The sequence below is a fragment of the Euphorbia lathyris genome, chromosome 5 (genome assembly GCF_963576675.1).
Source record: "Euphorbia lathyris chromosome 5, ddEupLath1.1, whole genome shotgun sequence".
Classification (NCBI taxonomy): domain Eukaryota; kingdom Viridiplantae; phylum Streptophyta; class Magnoliopsida; order Malpighiales; family Euphorbiaceae; genus Euphorbia; species Euphorbia lathyris.
The window spans coordinates 75,429,765-75,456,712 of record NC_088914.1 but is presented as its reverse complement, the minus strand read 5'-3'; the positions used below and the strand labels follow the sequence as shown (position 1 = coordinate 75,456,712).

At 31.6% G+C, this 26,948-nt stretch overlaps 1 protein-coding gene and 1 pseudogene across 1 annotated transcript; one reads left to right on the top strand and one right to left on the bottom strand.

The window, feature by feature from the left end:
* Positions 1-801: 801 nt before the first annotated feature.
* LOC136229879 (terpene synthase 10-like) lies at positions 802-3,184 on the bottom strand (annotated as a pseudogene).
* Positions 3,185-5,554: 2,370 nt separating this feature from the next.
* LOC136229878 (uncharacterized protein At5g39570-like) lies at positions 5,555-13,010 on the top strand. Its single transcript, XM_066018752.1, has 3 exons — positions 5,555-5,567; positions 5,659-5,721; positions 12,084-13,010. The coding sequence occupies exons 1-3, from the start codon at positions 5,555-5,557 to the stop codon at positions 12,740-12,742; spliced, it is 735 nt and encodes a 244-aa protein (XP_065874824.1). The 3' UTR covers positions 12,743-13,010.
* Positions 13,011-26,948: the final 13,938 nt, after the last annotated feature.

The window sequence follows — 26,948 nt, the reverse complement described above, 5'->3', positions numbered from 1 at the left end:
CAATTCTCCCTAAGATAAATACTAAATTAAACTCTTGATAAATACAAAGAGTTTACATTCATCTCCACTACTCTAAACCCTAGGTTTCCTCATGTATATATACTGTAATCATCATTTTATCAATACACAGTGAATACAATTATATTTCTCATATTATTCCATTTACATAAGTTAACAGTGACAGGAGTTGAAGGGGTGGCTGGACATGCCGGCACGTGGAGGAGGGTCGCCGGAGGTAAATAGCGTATGCGGTGCACTAACCGGTCGGAATGAGGCCGGACCACCGCAGAAAGGTCGATCGGCGACTGGGCTATGAGACTCGAGGTGGCCGGAACACCGACAATCGAAAGTGGGTGGAACCCTAAATGAATTTGCACACTAGGGCAAACACAAGAGAAAAAAGTCTGCACAGTAGGGCAGGCTCTGATACCATGTAGTTTGAGAAAAACTCAATAGATGTATTATTAGAATACGTACTAGGTATTTATATACAAAGAGAAACTAACTAGGTCTAAATGCTAATAGGTCCTTGAACTAATATGCTAATAGGTCCCTAAACTAATATATAGTTACAATTATATACATTACACACGTTTTTAGAAGTCTATAATAGATATTAGGTTGTATGAAATTGAGTAACTCAAAAATAATTAGCTTCAATTCAATTACCTTTATTCCATTCTCTATACTAATTTTTAATTATGCTCTATGATTGAATGAGTCGCAATACCTCCAACACTTCCTCTAAGTTATAATGCGGGATTCTACATTCTTCAATTGCTACATTATCATTGTGGCATTCTAAATAGGAATAGGTTGAACAAGTAGTGACAAAACATGATCTTTAGTCTCACGGTCCTGAATACCATACCCATCTCCATATTGATATATGCATTGTGCCATCCGAGCTAGGTCCATTGCTATGCCTATAAACGCTTTAGAGAGTAACTAGGAATCTACACACCCTTGTTTGTTCATCTTCTTCCATGTCTCTCTAATTAAACGTTGAATATGTTGGTGTGCTTCTGCTTCCAAAGCTCCACTTTCATTCATGTAACATTGTATTAATTTTGGAACATCACCTCTCTTCAATTCATCCTGATGAGTAACTCATACACAATTACTTTATGTATGTGTATATATATAAAGATAAGATGTAGAAGATGCATGCTTACAGAAGATGTTACTAGATCATTTGCTAGTCGAACAACCAAAGATGAATACCGCTCTAGCTCCAGATACTCCTTTAGACATTCCAAGCTATCAATTGTGATTTTATCCCCTGTAAGAAAAAATGCATGGACTAGTATAACTGGACCAGAAATAGAAATCCATGCATTTTCAGTGTACTCTTCCAGTGTTGGTGTATATCTACTATGGTACCATTTAGCCTCCAATAAGTACGCTTCACATAGATCTACCCACTGAATAATATAATCATTTATTAATGAATCCAATAATCAAGTTAAGAAACAATATTTATATTGAACTTACAGCTTTCTTCAAGTAGGGAATAATATGAAATCCCTGTTCCTTAAGCACATCGTAACGTATTATGAAGAGCTACAAAACATATCTTCATATAGTCCGGAAGCTGTTCAATTTCATTCACATCCCATCTGAAATCATAGGAACGATGTTTGTAAATTTTTCAATATTTGTATATGTTGAGAATATATAGAGATCATTAATTGCCAATTAACCTTTGAACTGCATCAGTAAACAATTCAAGTTCCTCCAAAGTCCCATAAACGTCATAAATGTCGTCAATAGTCGTTATCAATGCATTGATTTTTGTGCACATTCTTCTGCAATATCCGAATCGTGGCTCATAGCTCTCTCCTACTGCCCATAAGAAGTTCTCCACTAACCTGTCTCTTATGAAGCTTAGCTTTTCAGCAAGACATGTACTCTTCCACCACCTTTAATTTGTGAGAGAGAAAAAAAATTACTAGTACCATGAGATCTTTAAGAATATATAATTAGATGAGATTAGTTTAATTAATTACGAACCATGAGGCGTATTGAAGATCAGCTTGGTATGTTGCTTGGACATTGTTGAAATCCAATTTAGCAAGCTCTAGGATATGAGAATCCATGCCTTGTTTCATCTCATACATATCTATGAACCACCTGCTTTCCAACCTCTGCATTCTCCAATGAAGTGGGAGCTCCAAAGCATGATTTATTAACTTTGAATAATATGGCTCAATTACTTGATTTTGCTGAATAAGTTTTCTCAGATTATTGTATGCAAATTCTCTTGGTGCTTCTAGCATATGCTCACCTTCTTCCGAAAGGAATGGGGCCTCATACAATGATAGAATTCCCTTATATTCTTCATATAGATTTGTATTAAAGTTCCCAACATCATCTTGAAACTCACCGAATATCTCTGGACATTAATTATTAATATTTTCAAAATTGATAAATTCAGTTTGATAATTCTCATATATATATGACCAACTATTCTCTTAACATAAAAAGTTAAATTCCATAAATAAATTTATATATGCAATATTTACCTTGGGATATGTTAAAGCCATGTTGTCTCAAGAGTCTAAATTCAAGAGCTGTGAAATGCAAATCTTTCTTGATTGGTTTATCAGTATCATGACTATGTCTTTTATTGTAAATACACATCAGAATTTCATGTATTTGATGTTCAAAATGATATGCTAATCCAAGTCTTTGTAAAATGTCAATCAGCTCAAGTTGATCCAAAGGAGTTATGGATTTCGTGAGCATTATCTTCACTTCATCCTTGAGCTTTCTAATTCGATTTGTATACTTTTCTTCCTGCATTATATATGTTAAAAAATTAATAGGTGATTTGGGATAATTTTCTTAGGAGCAGCAGCAAGTAAAAAAGCAAAAAAGATAATTTTGTATTCATCTGTGTTTCCAATCTTTCAAATTTAGTTTCTAAACCATATCAAAGAAAGAAGAATAAGAAAGTGAGAATTAATATAAATATATACACCCGATATTCATTCCTCATGGAATGCACAAAATCAAAATTCCAAATGGTAGGTTTGAAATTTCCAGAGCGTCTGACGATTCTATGAGTAGAAATATTTGGATTAAGAGAGCATAGTGCTTTTGATTTAGTAGTATCAGTACTTTTATGTTTCAGTTTGGGGAAAGAGAAATTAGGAATTGGAGAGGATATAAGAATGGACATTTTAAAGAATGAATGAAGCACTGCATGACTAAAGTGATTGTGTTTATTTATAAATAATTCGCTGGGATATTATTAGGAATTGGGTTCAATCTAAGTGTGTGTTTGTCTATTTGTGCAAATTCTAAATATAACATGTGGTTTTGAGGATTTATAAATGGATTTTGTGGGTTTTTTATTTTATTTTATTTTTTTTTGTTAAAATTCATGAATTTTTTTATAAACAAATATCACATAATAGATATTATATGAAAATATATTTGAATTAAAATCCTAAATTGTTATAAAATTAATTATATATTTTCAATTAAAAGTATACTAGATAATAATATAACTTTATTGTTATCTTTTTTAGAAATATAATTTTTTTTTGGTAAGATGAGAAAGCAACAAGCAAACAGAAAAGACTACTCCGGCAACAGTCTGGAAAAACATGCTCCCACATTATCCTCCAGTAGCAAGCTAGACACCGACTCCGGAGGCCTTAGAGTTGACACACCTAGAACCGCAATTTTATTATTAATATTAATTTTTATATTCTTGTATTAATATAATAAATAAAACTATATAAAACTTTGTTAAAGATATATGAAAATTAATTAGTAATAAAATTGCAAACTTTTTATTTTATATAAAATTTATTGATGGATGGACTAAGTAGTTAGTTTTATCAAACTCATGGATGTTATAGTGTATTTCTAAAAACCGAGAGACTAACTAGTGTAGCATGCACAAAATCAGGAACTAATAAATTATTTATCCTAATTATTAATCTCCTAACAAACAACTAATACATGTTGAAAAGATAGGGATTGAATAAGCAATTTATAAATGGATTATATATAAAACTTTGGAGGACTAGCTTGTTTGCATAATTTAAAAATGATAAATTGATACAAACATAATCTTACACACTCTTCTTTCAACTCGACACTCCAACTTTTTATGCTTGTCTCTGTATAAAAAAAAAACTAAAAACAAACTCTACTTATAGAGTTAATTTTCGGATACAATATTACAAAAGTCCACATGCTAACTTTGTTTTTTACTGAGACATATCAATTGTAGCCACCGATTCATTATATCTCTCAACTAACATCACATGTTTTGTTTGAATTTTTTCTTTGGACCATGTTGCCTTCAAATGACTGAACACATCGTACTTCAGCGGCTTCGTGAAAATATCTACAATCTGATCTTACGTTTTCACGTACTAGTGTCACTTCTTTTTGCTCAATGCACTTCCGAATAAAATGATACCTCGTGGCAATGTGTTTACTCCGGGCATGAAACACTGGATTTTTAGCTAGTGCCAATGCAGGCTTTCGATAAAAAAATTTGTCGGATCTTGTTCTTCCATTTGAAATTCCTTTAACAATCTTCGGAGCCATATTGCAGAGCCATATTCCATATATCGACTAACCAAACCGACTGCATAAAGGATGACGGTCGTGTGCAAGTCAAATATTTGAGACTTCTGATCAAACTTCGAAATGTCGTAGGATTGACTATTTATCTGTCTTCATCTTTGGTCAACTTGATTCCACATTCGACTGGTGTATTCACAGAATTGTAATTTTCCATTTTGAACTTCTTAAAAATCTCCTTTGGGAAGATAGTTTGACAAATGAAAATTCTATCATCATTTTGATTCACCTCAATGCCAAGATAATAGGACATCAGACCAATTTCAGTCATCTCAAATTCACGAGCCATTGTCTTGTTGAATTCTTCAAACATTTTAAGATTGTTCCCTGTAAATATAAGATCATCCACATACAAACAGATAAGTAACATATCTTTATTTTTTATTTTTGCATATAGGGCATATACATGCGAGCATTTGACAAAGCCGTTTTCTTGAAAATATTTGTCAATGCGACTGTTACAGGCTCGTGGTGCTTACTTGAGTCTGTATAGTGTCTTGTTTAGTTTTAGCACTTTATCTTCTTGGCCTTTGACAACATATCGAAGTTGTTGCTGGATATAAATTTCCTCCTCCAGATATCCATTCAGAAATGCTGACTTGACATCAATTTGATGAATTTTCCACCCATGTTGAGCAGCTACTGAAATCACTAGTCTAATGCTCTCCACTCTTGCAACGGAAGTAAAAACTTCATTATAGTCAATTCTGGGTCGTTGAGTGAACCCTTTCGCCACCAATCTTGCTTTGTGTCTAACGACTTCACCATTTGCATCCTTCTTTGATTTGAACACCCATTTAACTCCAATGGATTTTTGACCGGCTGGAAGTCTGGTCAGCTCCCACGTTTTATTTTTCTCAATGGCTTGAATCTCCTCTTCCACGGCTTTTCTCCATTTGTCATCCTTCATGGCTTATTCTGCATCTGTTGGTTCATTATTAATAAAATGACAATAAAGGGTTAGCTCATCATTATAAAATTCTTCAACACGTGTGAATTTTTTCGGTCTTCCCAGAGGAAATTCATATGAACTTTCTTTATCATTTGAAGGCAATTTTGAACTGGGTGAGCTTGCTGAATTTGGTGCTGGTGTTATAAATGTGATTGTTGCTGGTTCTTCTTGATCATTGTTTTCATCCATGAAATGATAAAAAAAATATAGTTGTTTTGCTGGTTGACACTCCCATCGCAAACTATTTCTTCGTCAATGGTGACATCTCTGCTGATGATAATTTTCTGCGTCTGAGGATTGAACATTTTGTACCCTTTGGAATGTTCTGAGTATCCCATGAATAAGTATTTCTTGCTTTTGTCGTCTAGCCTTTTTTTCTTCATCTAGTACATGGACATGTGCAACACTGCTAAAAACATATAAATGATGAATACTGGGCTTGATCACGCTCCATGCTTCTTGTGGCGTTTGATCCTAGACACTAGCAGTTGGAGATCGGTTCAATAGGTAGACATCACAGTCTACTGCTTCAACCCACAACTCCTTTAGCAAATTTTTACTTTTTATCATGCTCCTCACCATGTTGAGCACAATTCTATTCTTCCTTTCGACAACACCGTTTTGTTGAGGCGATCTCAGGACTGAAAGAAAATGATGAATCACATGTTCATCATAGAATTGTTTGAATGGATTGGACATATATATTCCCCGCCTCTGTCTGATCTGAGCACCTTGATGAAACAATCACTTTTCTTTTTCGACGAGTGCTTTGAATTTTTTAAATGCTCCAAAGACTTCATATTTTTCCTTCAAAAAATACACCTAATTTTTTCTACTATAACCATCAATGAAAAGTAGAAAATATTTATTTTTACCCAAAGACATTGGAGTGATCGGCTCGCGCACATCTATATGAATGAGCTCAAGTGGCGCCTTTTCTCTTAAAATTTATTCTTTTGGAAAAATGGTTTTGAATTGCTTTCCAACCAAGCATTCTTCACATAGCTGATGTGGCTGATCAATGGGAGGTAAGCCATTTACCATCTTATTTTGACCCAACATTTTGAGTCCTCCAAAATTCAAATGCCCGTATCGCAGATGCCAAAGCCAGGGGGAATTTTTGACACAAGCTTTCAAACATTTTGCCACGTCTGTCTGGATGTTAATTGTGAACATTCTGTTCTTCTCCATGGGTACTCGTGCAATCAACTTCTTTTTTTCGTTCAATATGAGCAGTCTCCGGTCAGCCATATGAACTTCATAATTTTTCTGCAGTAATTATCCTAAACTTAAAATATTTCTTTTCATGTTAGGGACATAATAAACATTTTCAATAAACTGGTGATCGCCATTTTTTAGCCAAATAAGGATGGTTCCTTTATTAGTGATAAGAACTTTTGAGGAATCTCCAAAGACAACATTTGCTTTGAAGGATTCATCGAGCTCTACGAATATCTTCCTATCACCACACATATGGTTACTTGCTCCATTGTCAAGATACCATATGTTATTTTCATAATTTCCTTCTCATTCATAGGTAAACAACACGGTGCCTGTTACTTCCTTATCGTGAATATTATTGGCTGTCTCCTCTACCTCTTTAGGCGGACTCCAACATTTTACTACATAGTGACCATATTTGGAACAATTGTAACATTGAATGCTAGATTTTTCGGGTCCTCCATTCGGCTTCCAGTTTCCTCTTTCTCATCCACGTCCACGTCATTATCCTTTACCTCTTATGGATTGAGTGCTTCTTTCGTTATTGTTGTAGTTGTTGTCACCTCTTCCTTTATTTCTTCCACGTCATCTTCCTCTTCTATTTTGTCCTCGACCTCTGCCACGTCCTCTTCCAAATTGGCTTTTGTCTCGACTATTTTTGTTTTCTTTAAAAAAAGTCTTTCTTGCCAAGACCTATTCTGTTGATTCTTCTCTATGCTTCTCAAATCGTTCTTCACATGCTTGTAATGACCCTATAACTTCGTCCATAATCATTGTGCTAATGTCTCTGGATTCTTCCATTGCCACCATAACATAATCAAATTTTGATAGTAGTGATCGCAAAATTTTCTCAACAATTCTAGACTCTTCAATTTTATCACCATATTGTCACATTTGATTCACGACAGATTTTGCTCGAGATGAGTAATCAATAAATGGCCTCCGTCTCATTCATCCTCATCGTCAGCATTTGCAAACGAACCTTTTTAACTTTTTCTTCACCTTGAAGAGACACTTGTAGAATTTTCCACGCTTGTTTAGAGGTGGTAGTTTCGGCTACCTTCTCGAACATGACTTCATCCAAGTCTTGTTGGATGAGAGTAAGCGACTTTTAATCAGTTCTATGATTTTTTTGTAGACTAAATGATTTTTTATTTTTTTATTTTATTTTAAACAATTAAGTTTATTTATTATTTTAACAATACCAACCACAAACAACTAACTATAACAATAACAACTATTAGAGAACAATTGAATCAAACATGCCTGTGATTTACAATTAATTAGCAATTGAACAAAATCTAATATAAATTATAACTAAATTGAAATTTATCCGTCAGTCCAGTTTTTTTTTAAGTAAAGGTTGGGTTACAGGCTAAGATCGGAATGCAAAGATCCCAACTAGGTTGGCATCTTCACAAAACCAAACAAAAACCTAGACCCGAATTTTATTAAAATGAGGAAAAAATACAGGAGAAAAATTAAGAGAAACGAAATTGTTCTAAACAATACATATCATCAGAAATAAATCTATTGCAAAAAGCTGGTGCAGAATTCCACCAAACAATATGATCTCTTGTGACGCCAAATTTAGCCAATGCATCAGCCGTTCTATTTCCTTCGCGAAAAATATGAGTAACATTTAGATCCATAAAAAAACAATGTCGGAGACAAGTAATCCAATCCTGTCGCAACGCCCATGGAACAACTAAAGAGCGCTTCCTAAGCAAATTTACCACATAAACAGAGTCGCATTCCACCCATAATTTGTGTCATCCTTTTTCCCAAGCAATCTGAATAGCAAAAATAACGGCTTTCAATTCGGAAATATGCGCAGAAGGGGTATCCACTCGAAACGCAAAACAACCCCGAGCAAATCCTCGAGTAGTGCGAAACACCCCCCCTGCTCCCCCCATTCCTGTATTAATATTTGCAGAACCATCCGTCAGTCCAGTTACTAACTGTAATTAGTAACCATAAATTTTATAAAAATAAAAATAGTAGTACATTGATAAAAAAAAAACAAAATTTATATAAAAACATATAGGGGTGTACAATGAATTAATTTCTTGTATTTGGGTTAGAATCCAACCCAACCCATTAAAAATAATAATTCATGGGTTGGTTGTTTTTTTTTTAATTGAAGACTTTGAGGTCAACCCAAAAGAACCAAAGCATCCTAACAAAGTTAGCACACTTCGAATTAAATGGAGTCGAGCCCAAAATATTATTAAAAGAGAAGAGAAGATCCGTATAAAATAAATAATAAAGGACAAATAAAAAAGCGAAATTAAATACATACAGACTAGCGAAATAATTCATGGGTTGGTTGTTAAAACCAACTCAACCCATTAAATATTGAACTTCAATAGATTGGGTTGGGTTGGATTGGTTATTAATTCAAATAATTTCAAATATATATTTATAGCTATTAAACATTGGACTAAATTGTTAAAAAAACATTGGACTAAATTAATGAACTTACAAATATTTGTACCAAATAGAACTAAATGACATTAATTTTTTAGTTAATTAAAAAAAACTCATATGCTTTCACAGATAAGTACATGAAGGAATTTTTGCCCCCAGACAAATGACTTAACATACTTTAAAAAAGAGCGATATTTTGGAGGTTTTTTTTAAGTCACTTATTGACCTGCTTCTTTTTTCCTGCAATTCCACATATCTAGAATTTTAGAATTTTTTGGAATTTTATATTTCTGGAAAGAATTTAGAATTCAAGATTTTTTAAATTCCAGAAATTATGGAATTTCAAAATTTTTAAAATTCCAGATTTTTAAAATTTAAAAAATTTCAAGATTACCAATATCCAAAATATCTGAATATCCAAAATTTCAAAATTCCATAATTTTTGGAATCCCATAATTTATGAAATGTCATAATTTCTGAAATTCTAGAATTTCAAAAATTTCATAATTTCTAAAATTCCAGTATTTTTTGAAATTATAAAAATCTGGAATTCCAAAAGATGGAATTTTTTAAATTCCCGAGTTTTTAAAATTCCAGAGTTTCTAAAATTCTATAAAATTCTGGAATTCCAGGAATCTGAAATTCTAGAAAATTCTGGGATTTTAGAATTTCGAAAATTCCAAAAAAAATTTAAGATATTTAGAATTTAAGATTTCTGAAATTTTAGAGTTTCTAAAATTTCAGAAATTTTATATTTCCACAATTTTAGAAATTCCAAAAATCTTGAATTCTAAATGATTTTTAGAAATCTAAAATTCTATAAATTCTAAAATTCTGGAATATCTAAAATTCTATCTAGAATTTTAGAATTTCAAAAATTCCGAAAAAATTTAAGAAATCTAGAATTTAAGATTTCTGAAATTTTAGAATTTCTAAAATTCTAGAATTTCTAACATTTCAGAATTTTTATATTTCCACAATTTTAGAAATTCCAAAAATCTTGAATTCTAAATGACTTTTAGAAATCTAGAATTTCATAAAGTCTAGAAATCTGGAATATCTAAAATTCTAGAATTTCCGAAATTCTAAAATATCATTAATAAGCAGCTTAGTTTTCTTCTTTGTTATAGTTAAAATTTTGAATCTGTTTTACAAAAGTTGATCATTTATTGGGATAAAGTTCAACCTATCTGAGGATAAGACACAAAAATATTCATAACATTGATAGGTATGAGCAATTTTATCTATAAAGTTGACAGGTATGATCAATTTTATTTACAACGTTGATAAGTTGGATCAATTTAATATATTATTAAAAACACATATATTTTATTTTAATTTTTCAATTTCGATTGCATAGTTGATTCTAATTTTAAATTTTTCATGTTTTATGTTTTTTCGTTTTAGTGTTTTTTCTATTTTTTTGTTTTCACATTTTGTTTCACTTATTTTCTAACTTTTTAGTTTTTCTGATTTTTTGTGTTTTTAAAATAAATAAAGTTTTCCTTTGTATATGCTTTAAATTATAATTTGTTATTTAACACTCTTAATTTAATATATGAATCATAATCATATTTTGTAATAAACTTGTTTTTAAATGGAAAATAAGAGAATAAAAAAAATACATGCAAATGTTTGAATAAAAATTAGACTTTTTACATGAATATCATAAATGACTACAGAATTACAACTAAATCATACATCATCAAATTTAATTCTCAATATGTCATTTTTTTTCTATATATACCAAATAAAATATGTTTTTACACTTAATTTAAAAAGTTTAAACCCCAATTCACAAATCCCAAACTCTTAACAATATATTCTAGACCCCTAATTTATAAACTTAATCTTTAAAAATAATGATTTTATTAGTTTGATATAATTTAAAATTATCATTTGACGCAGTTGTAAATAGTTTTTCACATGTGAATTTCTATGTAAAGTTTCCAAAATTAAACCCAACCCAACTCAATCAATCAATCAATCAATTCCTAATCCAACCCATAGATAAAAACCATTAGAATGTGGTGAAGCTCTTAGCTTAGTGGTTGAGAGCTTACCTATGCCTTGGGAGGTCATGGGTTCGAATCACATCCGGGTCTGGTGGGGATTTTTCTTTCTTCTTTAATGTAAGCGCATTGTGCGCAAATTTTTTTTTTTTTTAAAAAAAAAACCATTAGAATGAAAATATATGGATTGAGTTGAATTGGTTATATTTGATGGGTTGGTTAATTAAAAACTCTAAAAATGCATGCTATACAAAATCCTTAAAGGAAGAAAGGTCCAAAAAAAAAATCTAAAAATTAAAAACAAATTACTAATGAAATACCAATATTTCCAAAAAAAAATTAAAATAATTTTTATAATATAGAACCAATTAATTAAATATGAATCAGTTTTATATAATAGAAATTTTTACAAATCATAGTTTAATACATATGCACTATATACATATTTTATTTAACTGATGACCTAGTAATGTTATATAAAATATAGATTAGTGCAAAAGATTTATTTTTGTAATTCAAAATAAAATGTATTATACAACATATGCATGTGATGTATAATTTAGGGAAAAGTACAAAAATAAACCTTTTGGTTACGCCCATTTTCGAACAACACCCATATAGTTTAAAAGTTTGCAAAGTGATACCATGTACTTCATTCCGTTAGCAATACAAAATTCCGTTAGCAAATACATACCAATTTATTTATTTTTATAAATTGACCTCATTATTATCTAATTATTACAAACAAACCCCAAAATAAAAAATAAAAATCAAATATACCATCTTTTCTATCTCTCTTTAATTTCTTTTTTCTTCTTCTTTCTCTATCATCTCTCAAATAAAATATTTTTAGGATTGAGTTAATCATTATTACTCTTCAAACTCCAATTACAGTCACTATAATTTTCCTGTTCCACTTCAAGATTCAATCACAAACAACTCCATTGATTCCCAAATCTTCACCTACGATCCAGTAATTCCTTCAACAATTTCATATTCTATCTCATCTCGAACCGATACCAAGTATATTCAGTATGATCCAGCTGAATTCACAGTCTCTTACTCCGTCTCCGAATTCACCGAGACTGATGTTTTCGAAGAGTACGATCCGACACCGTATGGCGGCGGCTATAATCTCACTTTCACCTACGGTAACCCCCTTCCCCCTTCCGATGACATTTGTTATCCTCGATCCGCCTCCGCCGCTGCTGATACTTCTCCGCCTGCCTTACCTTCGATCGCTGTACCTTCTGCCCCAATCGTAACACCTGATGCAAAAGTCGAAGCTACTGGGCGGAAATACGACGTCGTAGAAGAAGAAGAAAGCAAACCAACTGTTTCCGGCGGTGGCAGAAACGATGTCGTAGAAGGAGGAGGAGGTGATTCGTGTTCTAATTTTGGGGGTGGATCTGGAGGAGGAGGTGATTCGTGTTCTAATTTTGGGGGTGGATCTGGAGGAGGAGAGGTTGGTTATGGATATGAAAAGTTAGCGGGTGAAATGCCATATGGGTATGGTTAGAAGCTATGGATATTTGTGAAGGTTTATTGGGATATTGGCCATGTCTTTCTCGGTGTAGAAGAAGATTGATTTTTATTTTTTATTTTTGGGTTTGTTTGTGATAATTAGATAATAAGGATGTAAATTTATAAAAATAAATAAATATAAGGACCAAACTAACTCTTTTTCCTTTGACTTTTAACACCGTTAGTCAATTTGGTATGTGTTTGCTAACGGAATGAAATACATGGTACCACTTTGCAACCTTTTAAACCACATGGATGTTGTTCAAAAATGAACGTAACCACAAGGTTTATTTTTATACTTTTCTTATAATTTATTGAACTGTTATTATTTTAAACAATTGAACAATACCGGTACATATATATCAAATATTAAATTATTATTTTTTCAACAAAATAATGATATATATAAAATAAGCACATACCAAGTTGGTCCGATAAGGGATTTTAAGACAACTCAAAACCATACCATTTTTTATATATGGTTTGGATTACTATTGGACAAAACCTGAAATATACGTATCCAAACTCATTATGATGTGTTTGAGTTGGGCATGCCAACGGATTTATAGACAAGTCTAGTTATGAAATTGCTTTTTTTGTGGAAAAGCTTTTTGGTTATAGAGGTTTATTCAATAAAAAAAAAAGAAGAATTGAAAGTTGAGTTACAACTTTGGTTTTCTTTCTTCCCTTATTTTATTCTTTGATTATGAAAATTCAATCGAAAGGTGAGTGGTTCAAACCATTCAACTTTTTTTACGATTAAGGAAAAATAAGAAGCATGTAATTTTCAGAGAGTTTGGAAGGTTAATGTATTATTGTTTAACTTTGAAAGGCAAATTGGCCAAAATAGACAAATTTAACGACTCCCTATGATTTAGGCATTTTTTATCTTCATTAACTTTCATAATTAATTTTTTATATAATTTATTAAGGCCATATAATAATTGAATTCACATGATGCAATCACAAAATGCGTTTTGGATTTTAAGTTTTGTATAATGAAGTGATATGGTACCCACCTTCTTGAAATGGAGGTAGAGTGTGGCCTAGAAGTTAACGAAATTAATGTAAGGTTTAATATATCATTTGCATTCTGAATCTGTCTAAAAAATTTAATTGATCCTCTAAATTTTTAAAGTGTCCTGATTGCTTTCTGAACTTGTATAAATTATTCAGCTAGCCTTCTAAATTTGCATAAAATGTAATGAATTGATCACTCGTTTGCAAAAAAGTAAGTTAAATGCGGAAAACATATTGCACGTGTCTTAAAAAAAATAAAACAATCAAAATCGGATGTTGCAGTTGTAATATTAAAGAATACAAAGTTTATAATTGAGGAGGTAATAACTTTATTTTTACTCTATTCTTGAATTATGTAATAGCATTCTAAGACACGTGGAATACATTTTCCACATTTAACTTACTTTTTTTTTTGCAATCGAGTAATCAATCGATTACATTTTACGCAAGTTCAAAAGGCTAACTGAATATTTATACAAGTTCAGGAGATTATCGGGACACTTTAAAAATTTAAGTGCCCAATTAAATTTTTGGCAAAAAGCATCCTGAAGCCCCTGATCTTTCATTATTTGGTGCATTAAGCCCTCGATCTTTTATTTAGACACATTAAGTCCCTGATCTTTCATCATTTGGTGCATTAAGCCCCCGATCTTTCATTTAGACACGTTGAGCCCTTGATCTTTCATATGAGTGTATTAGGCCCTTCCGTAAATCAATTAATATATAGGTTTATTAAGGGTATGTTTGGTTAGGTTTATATAACTGCAGCGTTTCGCATTTTCTCTGGACACTACAACATTTTGGAGCTTTTCACGAAAAGTACTTTTCATGAACAGTTGTTTGTAGTTACTTGTTATTGATAAAATTACCCTTCTTATTTTCACAAAATGTGCTTCAATTTTAACATTATTTTTATTTTTAGAACATAATTATCGAAAAACAAGGTTTTATTGTGTTCAATAAATTTTTTATTTTTTATTTAAATTATTTTTATTAATTTGTATAATATATTTTTTATTTTAGAATTTGTTATTTTTAGAACATCATTTGTTGTCACACCAAACATGCCCTTAATAAACTTATATATTAATTGGTTTATGGAAGGACCTAATACACCCATATATGAAAGATCAGTGGCTCAATGTGTCTAAATGAAAGATCGAGGGCTTAATGTACCAAATGGTGAAAGATCAGGGACTCAATATGTCTAAATAAAAGATCGAGGACTTAATGCACCAAACAATAAAAGATCACGGACCTCGGGATACTTTTTGCCTAAATTTTTTGAACAAGTTAAAGGGAAAATGATGTATTAAATCTTAATGTCAACATGATTTGACACGACGCAATACATTAACAAAACAAATAGAATTTCTCATCATCAAATGAGCATCTGACACGTTTCTCAAACTCTCTTCTCTCTTTTTGAAACTCCAATCTACTCTCCAACTTCTGAGCCTTTCCCTACACTAGTAATTTGGCCTTTTACGTCTTGTTTTTCTCATGGCTTAAAGCACATTTTTGGCCCTGACCTATTCAAAATTGGTGCATTTGGCCCTTGACTTATTATTTGGTCATATTTGGCCCCTAACCTATCAAATTAGATAAAATCCAATCCATATTGAATGAAAAATTAACTCTATTGGAAAATCAACGACAGTAACCAATACAAAAATGACACATGACACATAAATAAAATTAATTTTCACTTTATCGGAACACTAGAAAAAGTTTTTAGGATTTTTTACTGTGTAAAATAGTTACTGTTGCCATCTCCAGTTGAAAATTAATTTTATTTATGTGTCATGTGTCGTTTTTGTATTGGTGACTGCTGTTAATTTTCCAACAAAGTTAACTTTCCATTCAATATGGGTTGAATTTTATCTAATTTGATAGGTCAGGTGCCAAATATGACCAAATAATAGGTCAAGGGCTAAATGCACAAATTTTGGATAGATCAGGGACCAAAAGGTGATTTAAGCCTTTTTCTCATACTTCTATTAATTGCACATCAAAATATAAAAATTATGCGGTTTCTATTAACCCAAAAATAGAGAAACGTGGTATTTTTTTCTTACAAGAAGAGCATCTACTTTATAAAATCAATGTTTCATGTTTTTAAATACTAACATCATTATTTAATGGGATAATGTACCAAAATAGGTTTAAGGTTTTTAAAAAAGTACCAACTTAGACTTAACGTCAAAATAACACCAATATAGGCTTAAGGTTTACAACATAATATGAATTTAGGTTCAACGTTTACAATATAGCATCAATTTAGGCATCGCATACAAAATAGCACAAATATAAACTTAATGTTTACAAAATATATCCAATTTAAGTTAAACATCATAATTAAATTAACCATATTATATTGTTTTGCTATTAACTTTATATGTTATCTTTTTATTTAATTCTATATTCTTATTTATTATAATACAATTAATTAGTATTCTTGCCCATTAAAGTCTTATATTTGTTTTTCATTAACCATTCCACGACTCATGGCTCATGTAATATATGCAAACTAAAAGTAATTGAATATCCATAATATCTCGAACACTAGTTAAAACAAATATAAAAACAAATATAAGATCTTAATAGATAAGAATACTAATTAATTGTATTATAATAAATAAGAATATAGAACTAAATAAAAAGATAACATATAAAGCTAATAGGGAAAGAATATAATATGATTAATTTAATTATGACGTTTAGCATAAATTGTATATATTTTGTAAAAGTTAAGTTTAAATTTGTATTATTTTATAAACGTTAAGCCTATATTGGTGCTATTTTATATGTGAGGCCTATATTGATTCTATATTGTAAATATTAAGCCTAAATTGATATTATGTTGTAAACGTTATGCTTATATTGGTGCTATTTTGAACATTAAGCCTAAATTGATACTTCCTCAAAAACCTTAGGCCTATTTTGGTATCTTATTCCTTATTTAATATATTTTTAGGTTAATTTAAAAAAAAACAATCTGATTTCATGTTTTTATAGATCATTACATGTTTTTTATTCCAAAACAAATCTTGTGGTTTAAGTTGTTAGCAAAATCAAAGCAAATAGTTGATACGTTGAAATAGAATTATATTTTTTGGGAAAAATAATCTGTCACTTTTTTATTGATCTTTTTTACTCTATCTCCAAGAACTCAAAAATACTCATTATCACGTCAGCAATCTAATGATGTCAAATCATTTGTCTTGATTCTACCAACGACGCAAACTACGTGATTTGTTTTGAGTCAGAAAAAACCACAAGTATGATATGAAAAACCATGAAACTACAAAGTTTTTTTTTAAATTAAGCCTATATTTTTTGCTAGCTAATGTGGTCGAATCTTGCAAATCCACTTGTAAACATGCAATTAAACAAAAACAATATCAAAGGGGGTCCTTTCCGATAAATCTGCTCTGATGCCTAAATCAATTTAAAGAAAGACGTTGGGATGAACACAACAATAAATCAAAACTAACATGTAAGCTTAATGAAATAAACGTAGTTATTGTACCTTGAGCTGTGTTTACTCTATTTATACTACGATGAAGTTCTAGAAGACGGTTGTAATCTTAGGAGTGAGACATGCTACATATCACTTGTTGAGATGTGAGCATGCGCTCGTATATCGAGATCTTATATCCCTTAACCCACTAGGTATGTGATTCATAGGATCGGGTGTGATTGATGTAACGGGCACCAACCTAAGCGACGGTGAACAATGTCGCATTTTTTTTTTGCTTTATTATAATATATTTTTGAACATTTTCGTATAGTTATCTATGAATTATGTTAATATTTTCATATATTTTGGTTTAAGGCTTTAAGGACATTCTTTCATAGTTTTTGGTGAATTATATTACTTGTGAACATTATATTTTAGTTGTTGAAATGTTGATGTGACATATTTTTAAAGATATATATGTTACAAATATACGTGTTTTTCTATATTAAATAACTTTATATTTTTATTTTAGATAGTATATATGAAACACATATCTTAATTGAATTTATATAATAGTTTGTTGATTAACAAATAAAAAATACAAAAATACAAATCTGATTTGTTCCGATTAATCCCTGACTATTCCTAGAGAGCATTGTTCACCCGACTAGCGCCTAACATCTTTTACAGCCTACACCATGTCTTCTCTTTTCCTGGGTGATGGTCCGAGTTTTGCAAATGTCATGAGGTGAGTTTATATTCACTTGATATCAGATGCCCCCCGAGTCCAATTTATCATTCTTTAAGATGTGAAAGCATCGACTTCAAGAAGCGTTGGACTTATTGATTCCCGATCAGTTAGAGAGAAATTGATTTTGATAAATTTTAGGGGTTTTCGAGAAATGAGGGATTGGTAAGGAAGTTATGCAGGCTTCTGACGGTCGATTTTCTCGTCGCTTTGTCTACTCGTCAATGTAGCTAATAGAGTGTGTTTTTCTATGTTTTGGACGTCTTTCGAGTTGACGGCAGCTTGTCTCTGCTTGCCACGTTTTTTAGTTTTGTCTTTTTTGAGGGAGTGTGCCAGGATCAATTAATGTTATCTAATCATTACTTATTAGTATTAAGGATGTCTATCGTTTCATTTGCATCATTAACAATATAAAATAAGGAATGTCACACCCGACCCTAAATGACCTCAATCGGCATCGGGCGTGAAATGGAAAGATAATAATCAATACTTAGGAGTCTCCAATTTATCCACATATCATTATATTACAATTGCAATACCAAAGTTCTAACCATAATTCTAACAATAAGCAGCCAATTTCCAAACCTCGCCTAATTGGGCGGTAACCTTCTCTCTATCATGTACTTTTTCACCTAAAAACATTAAAACATTTAAAAATGTGAGACAAAAATCTCAGTAAGAAACTATCCGCTATAAAAACCAACTTTACTTAACATAGCTACATATATACCTTTATAAAGGGATTTAATCAAAACGTTAAATATACTCAAAACCAAAGTTCATAATATAGTCAAAGTAGTAAACCAAACACCAAAAATATATAATCTTGTATCGACTCTTGAGTTCAAAACCTTATTAAATAGTATAATCAAACCCAAATCGTAATCAATAAAACGTAAAACCTTATATCAAAATCAATCATAACGGAAAACATAATCCAAATGAACTTAAAAACGTTGTATCCATCCTCGAGTTTCTCCCCTTAAGTATCAATCCATAACCACATATATAATCGAGACGTCTCTTAACATTGCCTATCCCATATGGTCTTACCCGACACTTCTTTGCCATACCCAATAGGTCTTTCAAACTGTGTACACAGGCCATGTCCCTCACTGAACATGGTCTTCAAATATGGAACCACCGATCCGGATAGCTCTCGATGGATATAAAATCATAAAATCATAAAATCATAAAATCATAACGTTTCAAATATCATTTCACAATCAAATTCCAAATTATTTCATAACCAAAAATCATTTGGCTTCAATTAGCCCTTTTGTATGATAAAAATCATATTTGGACTTCAATCCAAAATAATAACAATAATAACCACAACAGATTTCTCAATCCAAACACAATTCGTAAGAAATCATCAAATTCATTTTGTTCAATATAGATTTATATTGAAACCAAAAACATATACGTATATATGTAAATCAATCAAATCAAGCCTTAAATCAACATAATCAAGTAAAATAGGAAATTCATATAGAAGCATAATCATTAGCTTCATTTGAACCGTAATTTCACAATAAAAAGCAAAATCGTGAAAAACCCCAAGTTTACAAAATACCCGTATAAACCCTGAAATATCAATTTCTGTAAATCCTTTGATTATATATATATTTATATACATCAAACTCAAAATATAGTTGATAGTTACTTACCTTGACTATTAATTGAAAACCACAAACCCGTTCAATTCGCCTCTAAACTCTGTCTAAGCCATTTCTCTCTAAACACTGCCGAAACTCAAAACCTCTTCGGCTAGGACTTAGATCTATGTATAAGGATGCTATGGTTCCAATTTCAAATGACTCGGACGGTCGAATCTCCGTAAATCAAAGAAACGGTGTAGAAACGGTTCAAGAACGATAAAAAAAAGTCGAAGAAGCAGAGGAAGGAAGATAAGAAAAGAAAAAAAAAAGAAAAAGAAAGATGCTGATGATGATGACCAATCCTCTGGTAATATATATCCAAATTTGGAAAAAATACAGTTTGATCCTCCATCTTTATATAATCTTTTAACAATTATTCTAAACTTTTAATTTATACCTAAAACCACCAAATGAACTCCAAACTTTTACTAGAACACCAAATAAAAATCACAAACCTAATAATTATAATATATAATACTATCAAGGTATAAATTCTAGAAATTTAGACCCGGACGTGACAATTCTCATCACCTTAAGGAATTTCGTCCTCGAAATTCACATTCTCTAATCTAAATTTTCTTCCTCAAATAATCTCCAAAATCACAAAATTATTACAAATTATCAACATTACTCATAATCATCATAAGACCACAAATTCTAATGTTTCTTTCCATTAACTCCATGATTTATCCATTAACTCCATGATTTATCCATATCCACATCACTGTAACAATCATTTAAATATATCTCTTAATAACTCTAAACGTCAACCTAATAATTCCATCACCAATAAATCCACAATAAAACTTCAAATATCATATATTCAATTTTATATGATATGATACACTTTATATTCGTATTTTCCTAACATACATCAAATCTCACTTTAATAAATTTAAATTACAATTGATTCCATCAATTGCATATATATCAATTATATTTCACCTATCTTCAAATTCTACAGACTTCAAAAAAATCACATTTGAACCGCTAATATGTATGATATTATATTTTTCTTAAACTTCAAATATTTCGAATCAATGATTTGCATCAAAATCTATAAGATCATTCGATTTTCTTATTTGACCTATAAACACTCAAAGCACATATATATTAACTTCAAAACTCATCAAAATAATACTTATATCTATAATTTTTCACTCCAATCATGATGAATATGAACTCCAAGTCACCATCATCAATCAAATATAAACCTCTATAATCAAATCCTTACAATAAGAAAAATCAATATAGATCATTCTTATATCCATCCATTTGATCTTTATGTATATTTAGACTATAATCCTCGAAACTTCAATCTTTTCTCCAAACCATAAAACCATAAGGAAGATAGTCCCATATCTATTATCTTCAATTTATCATTTTATCATTTCTTCAATCTCCTATAGTCCTAAAAAGACCAACTTATCATGTAAACCAGTAGCAATGTCTTTCAAATAAGGAGAAAAATCAAAGCAAAAACCAAATCCTGGTTGAACGCTAAAATGACCAACATATGCCGTTTTCAGCATAACTTTTTCATACGGAGTCCGATTAAGGCGATTCAAAAACCCTTGGAAACGTAAGACAAAAATAAAAAACTTTCATTTAGGACTCCATGATAGATTCGGCCTCTATCTAGTCGAAAAATGCATCACAAAATTCAGATATGAATCTGATTCTCCAGCAGCACCTATATAGACAATTCTCTATATCTATAGCTCAAAGTTATGACTTACTCATAACCCATATCACCAAATATCAAATAATTTACTATTTTCCATACACCTAAATATTGCTAACCATCAAATCCTCGAAAAATTTCACATTATTTCTTAGCTTGCACCAAATAGCCATATTCCTCAATTATTATTTCTTACCTATCATCAAATATCGATATTCCTCAATTACTATCAACCTTAGGTCCGAAGAATTTAACCTAGAGCTCTGATACCAAACTGTCACACCCGACCCTAAATGACCTCAATCGGCATCGGGCGTGAAATGGAAAGATAATAATCAATACTTAGGAGTCTCCAATTTATCCACATATCATTATATTACAATTGCAATACCAAAGTTCTAACCATAATTCTAACAATAAGCAGCCAATTTCCAAACCTCGCCTAATTGGGCGGTAACCTTCTCTCTATCATGTACTTTTTCACCTAAAAACATTAAAACATTTAAAAATGTGAGACAAAAATCTCAGTAAGAAACTATCCGCTATAAAAACCAACTTTACTTAACATAGCTACATATATACCTTTATAAAGGGATTTAATCAAAACGTTAAATATACTCAAAACCAAAGTTCATAATATAGTCAAAGTAGTAAACCAAACACCAAAAATATATAATCTTGTATCGACTCTTGAGTTCAAAACCTTATTAAATAGTATAATCAAATAAGCGTTTTATCAAACCCAAATCGTAATCAATAAAACGTAAAACCTTATATCAAAATCAATCATAACGGAAAACATAATCCAAATGAACTTAAAAACGTTGTATCCATCCTCGAGTTTCTCCCCTTAAGTATCAATCCATAACCACATATATAATCGAGACGTCTCTTAACATTGCCTATCCCATATGGTCTTACCCGACACTTCTTTGCCATACCCAATAGGTCTTTCAAACTGTGTACACAGGCCATGTCCCTCACTGAACATGGTCTTCAAATATGGAACCACCGATCCGGATAGCTCTCGATGGATATAAAATCATAAAATCATAAAATCATAAAATCATAACGTTTCAAATATCCTTTCACAATCAAATTCCAAATTATTTCATAACCAAAAATCATTTGGCTTCAATTAGTCCTTTTGTATGATAAAAATCATATTTGGACTTCAATCCAAAATAATAACAATAATAACCACAACAGATTTCTCAATCCAAACACAATTCGTAAGAAATCATCAAATTCATTTTGTTCAATATAGATTTATATTGAAACCAAAAACATATACGTATATATGTAAATCAATCAAATCAAGCCTTAAATCAACATAATCAAGTAAAATAGGAAATTCATATAGAAGCATAATCATTAGCTTCATTTGAACCGTAATTTCACAATAAAAAGCAAAATCGTGAAAAACCCCAAGTTTACAAAATACCCGTATAAACCCTGAAATATCAATTTCTGTAAATCCTTTGATTATATATATATTTATATACATCAAACTCAAAATATAGTTGATAGTTACTTACCTTGGCTATTAATTGAAAACCACAAACCCGTTCAATTCGCCTCTAAACTCTATCTAAGCCATTTCTCTCTAAACACTGCCGAAACTCAAAACCTCTTCGGCTAGGACTTAGATCTATGTATAAGGATGCTATGGTTCCAATTTCAAATGACTCGGACGGTCGAATCTCCGTAAATCAAAGAAACGGTGGAGAAACGGTTCAAGAACGATAAAAAAAAGTCGAAGAAGCAGAGGAAGGAAGATAAGAAAAGAAAAAAAAAAGAAAAAGAAAGATGCTGATGATGATGACCAATCCTCTGGTAATATATATCCAAATTTGGAAAAAATACAGTTTGATCCTCCATCTTTATATAATCTTTTAACAATTATTCTAAACTTTTAATTTATACCTAAAACCACCAAATGAACTCCAAACTTTTACTAGAACACCAAATAAAAATCACAAACCTAATAATTATAATATATAATACTATCAAGGTATAAATTCTAGAAATTTAGACCCGGACGTGACAAGGAAGGTGTTTGCTGAGTTTCCACTATGCCATTTTCCCTTTCACATGACACAAGATACATGACAGACATTTGTTTTCGTGTCGTCTGAATATTTTTCGTGACAATATTTCAACTGTATGTCATCTGAAAGCGAAATAAAAAATACGCTCGATTCTCATATGACATTACGATTACAGAATCATGTCATCCAAAGAAAACGCGCGTTTTCGTTAAATTTGATGCGCTCAACAGATGACACTTCTAATAAATGAATGTCATTGTTTGCCGAAAACAAAAAAGAGGCAAATGAAATTTCACTTACGTGGTCATACCAAATTTTAGGCGCTCTATTGTTTGACTGAAATTTCAACTGATATATAAACCCTCTCTCTAATCCCAAACCCCAGTTTAGGTTACGCAAGAGCTTCATCCCTCTCTATCTCCATGGCTGATTTGAACATGCAATCACTAGGTGAGCAATAAACACGGTACTGGTAAGTATGTATTGATTTTCATTGTTCCTTACTCTCTCTTTTCCTCATTCGATTTACTTTTGTGTATGTCGATTTCAGTAGCTGGAATAAGGATCTATTGATTTTCAGAGCTATGATTTAAAAGGTTAGATCTCTCGCTTAGATACTGATTTTATTGTATTTATTGTTAGATTCACCGCTGAAATTCTTGGGTCTTTATCTTTTTTAACCTAGGGCAATACAGTGCCGGTTGCTGAAGATGTTCTAATTTTTTTTTTATTTGAACATAATATTTGCAGGGATAGTAAGAATGCTACATGTGAAGGCTGACTGAAGAGATTGTCAATCAGTTCTTGCGTTTAGCATATGTGAATATTTCTTTAACTTATTAAGTATATATTGTTGTTATGTTGGTTTGAACTGATTGGTTGCATGTATGAGATAGGTTTGCAATATATCTTCCATTTGGATTGTTATCTGAATGAGTATGTGTATGTATATGAACATAGAACTCATTGATTTAGGAAACTAGCTTGATTTTGAGTATATATATATTGTTATGTGGGTTTGAACTGAATGATTACATATATGTATGATGTTGTGGGTGATGATGAAATGATTGTTATGAACTAATTGGTTAGATATAACTGTTTAGGAAGCTAGGACTCATAGAGTTTATGTATGAATGATCATTAAGCATTTGGCTGATTAGGCATACTCTAAAGCTTTGAATATTCATTGTGATTGGCAATACTCTTACACCTATGAGTTATATTGATAGAAGTGATTGAGTATGTGTATGTGTATGTGTATGAAACATGTTTATATTTGATGTTCTGTTGATGTTTATGTTTGAGGTTCTGTATGAGTATGTGTACGATTGTTCATTTGGGCATGTAGCTATTAATCATGCATCAAGTATTAGAGGAACATTGTAAAAGGGTCATTGAGCATGTATGAAGCATGTATTAAAGGGTAAATTTAGGCTAATTGCATGTACTGATATGGCCTGCAAATGATAAGATATCACCATACTCTTTTTTATTTGAACATGACTTATGATGATAAGTAAGGAATAAGTTGTCTTGAATAAGTAAGGAATAGACATGCACGAATAAGTTGTCTACTTGTTATAGCATGTTCACTTGAATATACATGTCTGCTTGAATAAGTTGTCTACTTGTTATAGCATGTTAGGCATACTCCTAAATCTCCATTACTATGTATCATGTCACTTGGCTTGTTATGCTTATGGAAAAGTGTTTAACATAGTGATGAAGTTGTATGATTCTAACAACACAAGTTTATGACTAAGCTTGTGGTGACAGTATCATACACTTCATCACCATGCTAACTTCATCATGAACTGTACAATCCAAGTGTCAGGTACATAGTGGTGGCTTTATGATGCTATGAGAACAAGTTTTATACATGCACAAATAAGTTGTCTATTTGTTATAACATGTTAGGCATACTCTTAAAGCTGAAAATGTTATGAAACCATTCAGGATGGTGATGAGATAAGTTTACAATATACCTTCCACTTGGCTTGTTATTTGATTGAAACCATTCAGGATAGTGATGGGTTTTCGATGCTATCAGCATAAGTTATGAACTTGATATTATGTTTAGGAAGGTAGTTGATCATGCATACTCTTAAAGATGAAAATGATGAACTTGCATGATTCTTTTCTATTTTAACATGAGTTATGCTGATGAGACATATGTTTCATGTCAATTTAGCATGTTATGTGTTATGTGTCTATGTATGAAGCATGTTGGCTTGTTTTATGTTCTGTTTATGAAGTAACTGATTCAGGAATAGACATATGTTTCATATCAATTTAGCATGTTATGTGTTAGGAAGTAGAACTGATTCAATTTAATAGACATAAATGAATAAGTTGACTACTTTGTTATAGCATGTTATGATCCACTTGAATATACATATATATGTCTACTTGAATAAGTTGTCTACTTTGTATTGCCTATCAAAAAAGGATAGCATGCAAGGGGGGCATTATGATGTGACGTGCGAATAGCGTACAAGGGGGGGGGGGGGGCGTGATGCGCGAATAGAAAGGAGATTTTGATACTAAAGAAACACTGGAGCTGGATGGATGGAGTGGAGTATTGGAGGGGCATGGAGCCAACATTGAAGATCAGATTGATTACCAAGTACATTTGTAATCAGTAATCATTCTGTTCTTCAAGAATGACTCTATGCCCATCCAGTAGTCCACACCATCCAGCTCACTTTTTCTTTGGCATCCAAATCTCCTTTCTTCAAGAATGTGCAGATGGTAACCAAGGATATCGGGATGATGGGGAACCATTAGAGTTAAATGACGTCGAATACTGGAGGGGCATGGAGCCAACATTGAAGATCAGATTGATTACCAAGTACATTTGTAATCAGTAATCATTCTGTTCTTCAAGATTGGCTCTATGCCCATCCAGTAGTCCACACCATCTAGCTCAGTGTTTCTTTGGCATCCAAATCTCCTTTCTTCAAGAATGTGCAGATGGTAACCAAGGATATTGGGATGATGGGGAACCATTAGAGTTAAATGGCGTCAAATACTGGAGGGGCATGAAGCCAACATTGAAGATCAGATTGATTACCAAGTACATTTGTAATCAGTAATGATTCTGTTCTTCAAGATTGGCTCTATGCCCATCCAGTAGTCCATATCATCTAACTTAATGGTTGCCCAGCATCCAAATTTCCTTGCTATTCGCACATCACGCCCCCTCCCCCCCATGTACGCTATTCACACGTCACATCATAATGCCCCCCTTGCTTGCTATTTGCACATCATATATCCACTGTATGCTCTTCAGTCCATCTCCTGGCAGTTGCTACATAACCTACCCTATTGCTGATGTATCGTTCAGCAATTCGCTCTCGGCCAGAAAATGGCCCCTCAATGAAGGGCTCTACCAGCAGTCCATGAATATTCCACAACAGCTATAAAATGCATAGATAAATTAAATTAGACCCCAAACATGAGTAGATAAACTAGACATCAAACATGAATAGATAAATTTACGAGTAAAAAATACATAGATTTATAGCATCATCTTACCGTGGCAATACTATGGGCAGGGCGATCAAGTAGC